Source organism: Trachemys scripta, chromosome 6 (assembly GCF_013100865.1).
Source record: "Trachemys scripta elegans isolate TJP31775 chromosome 6, CAS_Tse_1.0, whole genome shotgun sequence".
Taxonomy (NCBI): domain Eukaryota; kingdom Metazoa; phylum Chordata; order Testudines; family Emydidae; genus Trachemys; species Trachemys scripta.
The window spans coordinates 95717342-95721448 of NC_048303.1; the positions used below are offsets into that span (position 1 = coordinate 95717342).

At 36.0% G+C, this 4107-nt stretch overlaps 1 protein-coding gene across 1 annotated transcript in view; it reads right to left on the reverse strand.

Moving 5' to 3' along the window:
* Window positions 1-213: 213 nt before the first annotated feature.
* The window catches only part of LOC117878934 (guanine nucleotide-binding protein G(q) subunit alpha), a 50376-nt gene continuing 46482 nt past the window's right edge, over window positions 214-4107 (reverse strand). Inside the window, exon 4 of the mRNA XM_034773680.1 lies at window positions 214-2518. Within this exon, the coding sequence (XP_034629571.1) occupies window positions 2328-2518 (191 nt within the window). The 3' untranslated portion in view covers window positions 214-2327. The remainder of the gene's footprint in view (window positions 2519-4107) is intronic.

Sequence of the window (4107 nt, forward strand, 5' to 3'; positions counted from 1 at the left end):
AAGCTGGTTTCTACATCTGTATAAAGCCCTGTCAAAACTCACGCATTATTTTGAGTGAGCGACCTTTGGGTTTTGTTTTCAATTTACCTCTAATCAGGAATGTACAAATGATTTTATACAGCATGATGCTAGTACCGCTCTGTACTATAGTAAAGTATTTTGTTTGTAAATAAAAAAAAATCCCTAGTCAGAAATAAACTGACAAAATTTACATTCTTCTCTCTTAAAAAAGTAAATAAAATAACATTATTTAAAATGTGAATTAGCTATAAGACATACAATACAATTACATAGATACATATCAATACAGCACATTCAATCTGCCAAAAAATTAATGATTACAAAGCCAATATGGATGCTGCCATATTATTTATATCTATATATAATATAGATATGATATAATATATTATATCTATATTATATATAGATATATATAGATAGATAGATAGATGTATGTACAATGATTATAGCATTCATAATTGCACTATACCTACAACCAGTTTTAAATTACACGGTGTCTCATGAGGGAGAAAAAAATACAACTTTTGTTATTGTTGTGGCGGGTTAAAGATGAACCACATCTCATTAGTATTCATTGTTAACTTTGGTACTCAACTAGTGAGCCATTCTTCCCCGGCCCCCCGCTGCTCTGAAGGAGCAATTCTACATAAATGCACTCTAGTGCTGCATGGTATTGTGGATAATCAGTCCAATTACACGTCAGACCTCTGAGTTCTCTGCAGCTTGCTAGCAGTCTTGTGACTGGTTAAAAAATGTTTTTTCAACCCAACCTGCAGAATAGAGCCTCATACATGTGTGTGCTCTCTTTGTTGTTTAAAAAAATTGCACATTTAGAGTTCAAAAGTAAGATCTTTGCTGTTTCATTTAATAAATATTTCTATGGAACACTGAGAGAGGCTACTTTGTATTAAGCCTATTAGATATCTGTCAATCAATTAACTAGCAGCCGTATCAAGATAGGGTCCTGAATATGATTACTCATCAGTAATTTCATGTTTCACAACCAAAGGTGCCTTGATATTACTGCAGAAAATGTACCCTGTACTCTCATACTTTGACATAAGGACAGAGTAAAATTGTCTTTAAATTAGTATAGACAATATGCATGTGCATGATGCACCCAACAGAATTTTCACTCCCTGCTGTTTTTGGCATTCAAAATGGAACACTTTCTTAAAAAAAGGGGGGGGGGGAGAACATATGAGCTAAAACTTTAATTCTTTATCATTTGGCAGTTGTCTCAATCAGGTCATTTCCCAATCAATCAATTTGGCATTTCAATTAGTATCTTACGTTTCAAAGCTATTGGTTTTATAAAAAGCCACGTTTGGCAACATGAATTTTTTTTATACAATAAAAATAATGTTTAAATTGTGGTCAAAAATATTTAAAAAGCTCTAGCTAAAAAACAAAACAAAAAACAAAAAATAAAAACAAACAAACAAAATCAACCTGAAAAAACACTGTTTCAGGCTGCAGCCGCTGGGGAAAATGTAGTGTCTATGGCATTTTTGTTTGGCATCTATGATTTGAAAGAAAAGAAAGAAGAAAGGACACATGGCAATTAAAAAGAAATTCGATCATATTCCACATCGCCATTTTGCCTTAGTAATTTCATTACTGTCTTCTATGCATCGTTCTGATTTGCCATGTTATAGCTAAAGTTAAAATCCATGTTACTACAACTGCTGTTTTTGATCCCAATATCCTAGCCCACAGTGTGAAGACAGTTTGCAAAATATCCATGTCAAGAATTTTAAAATCACAGTATCAATACTTTTGATCTTTCAGAAAAAGTACATACTGTAAAATTAGAATGATTGATGGTTTAAATTGTGATGATAGTATTTTCCTGATCAGATCACTGTAGAGAAAACAGTTTGCCAAGGAATGCAACTGGAAAAAAAAGGCCATTGTACCTTTGAAAACAATAATAAATGCAGCGGAGTAAAGGGGACAGAGTGAGAAAGAAAGAGTAAGGAAAGGGGAAATCAGCTTGATTTTCCCTCAATAGCAAAAAAAACCCTAGCCTTTGTGAGTGCATGACTGAGAATTTAAAACACACTGAGTCACAAGGTTTTGCCTAAAAAATGAGGAAACATGCTGTGAATGTATTTCAGCATCTTTTGTTTTTCCTCAATATAGTTTAAATAAAATCATAATATTTACTACAAACTCTGTGAACATTCACAGAGTCCAGGCCGGCAATAAATTAGTATTATGCAAGTCGTTTTCACAGATAATACAGTCCCTCTTGTATATCTTCAATTGCCCGAAGGGAATTTTGGGGGGCCTACTAGGCACAGTTAGACCAGGTTGTACTCCTTCAGGTTTAACTGTAGGATAGTGTCCTTGACAGCAGCAAAGACGAAGCGGATATTCTCTGTGTCTGTAGCACATGTGAAGTGAGAGTAGATAATTTTGTCACTGTCAGGATTCAGGTCCACGAACATCTTCAAAATGAACTCTCGTGCTGCCTGTGCATCTCGCTGGGGTCCTGTTAGGTTAGAAAAGAAAATTAGTTTTGCGAAAGCTAATCAAATGCATGAGCTTCTTCTTTGTCAGAGAGAATCTTACTATGTCTAGCACAGGGGTTCTCAAACTGGGGGTTGGGACCCCTCAGTGGGTCGCGAGGTTATTATATGGGGGGGGTCGTGAACTGTCAGCCTCCACTCCAAACCCTGCTTTGTATCCGCATTTATAATGGTGTTAAATATATAAAAAAGTGTTTTTAATTTATAAGGGGGGGTGGCACTCAGAGGCTTGCTATCTGAAAGTGGTCACCAGTACAAAAGTTTGAGAACCACTGGTCTAGCAGTAGGTGGAAGAAAGTTGTAGTCTGTGATACCTGTGTGAGAGAAATAGGGAAAGATTATTTTATAAATCAACTCACACCATGCCCTTGCTCTTTTCTTCTCAGTAGGACCTTTTAAAATAAAATTGAGGGAAATTTCAGAGATAAAATTATGCTCATGAGAGCCTAAATATTTTCCTGCCAATTATCCCCTTCCCCACCAAGATACCCTATTAAATGGGAGAATGAAATGGACAATCTGTAACCACAAAGGATGAGCAAAACAGAAATCAATCCTTTTATAATTAATCTTTCAGTAATTTCAAAGGGTTAACCAGTGTTTGGGGTATTATAATTCAGTGTACATGTTTAAACTAAAAACTAATCTTGTAATGTAACATTTACTACTTTTACAGCTACGTCTGAGGATTTTAATACAGAGTTTAAGTGAGTTACATTCTAAACTATGATGACACTGTCTCAGATAGAACTTCATTAATTTTAACGTTAGCTGATAATGAAATACAGTTGCTTTGTAGTCGATGCACTTCTGTTACAAAGTTGTTACATTACAAAAGTTAATGATCTAACTAATCAATTGTTTTATCTAAATTACACACAATAATTATCCTATTAAATCAAAATTAAGGCTGCAATTCTCAGAAGGGCATGCAGTCTATGTAACCAGGCTGCATGTTCAGCTATATGCACATGAAGCAAATGGACCAAACACTCACTCCCAACTTGGAATAGCCAATGTGCATCCATGCAAAGCCAGTACTTCAGGGAATCGGCAGGAGTGGTCACCACATGTTGCTGCTTTCCCAGACCAGCATTTGTGAATGTGCTCCAAAGTGTAGAGGCCCCAGAGTGTCTCAAAGAAAAGATCCCGAGATTTTTTTTACAATGGGCAAAGCAACATATTCTTCACTAGCTTTGTCTTTAGATATGTCTGAACCATTTGGGCTGAAATTTTCCAGAAAAATTCAGCGTGGGGCAGACACCTAGCATGGAAAATTTCAACCCAAATAGTTAAAAGTTTGTCAAAGTTATAAACAACTGAAAACAGGATCTTGTAACAGGAAGTGTTGGGACACCTTAGTAGGTGGGGCTGACCTAGGCTTGAAAGAATACTAAAAATAATTACTATTCAACTGTCAGCTTTCAAATAGATAGAGGATTTAGGGTTACCATACGTCCGTTTTTTCCCGGACATGTCTGGCTTTTCGGCAATCAAACCCCCGTCCGGGGGGAATTGCCAAAAAGCCGAACATGTCCGGGAAAATGCTGGC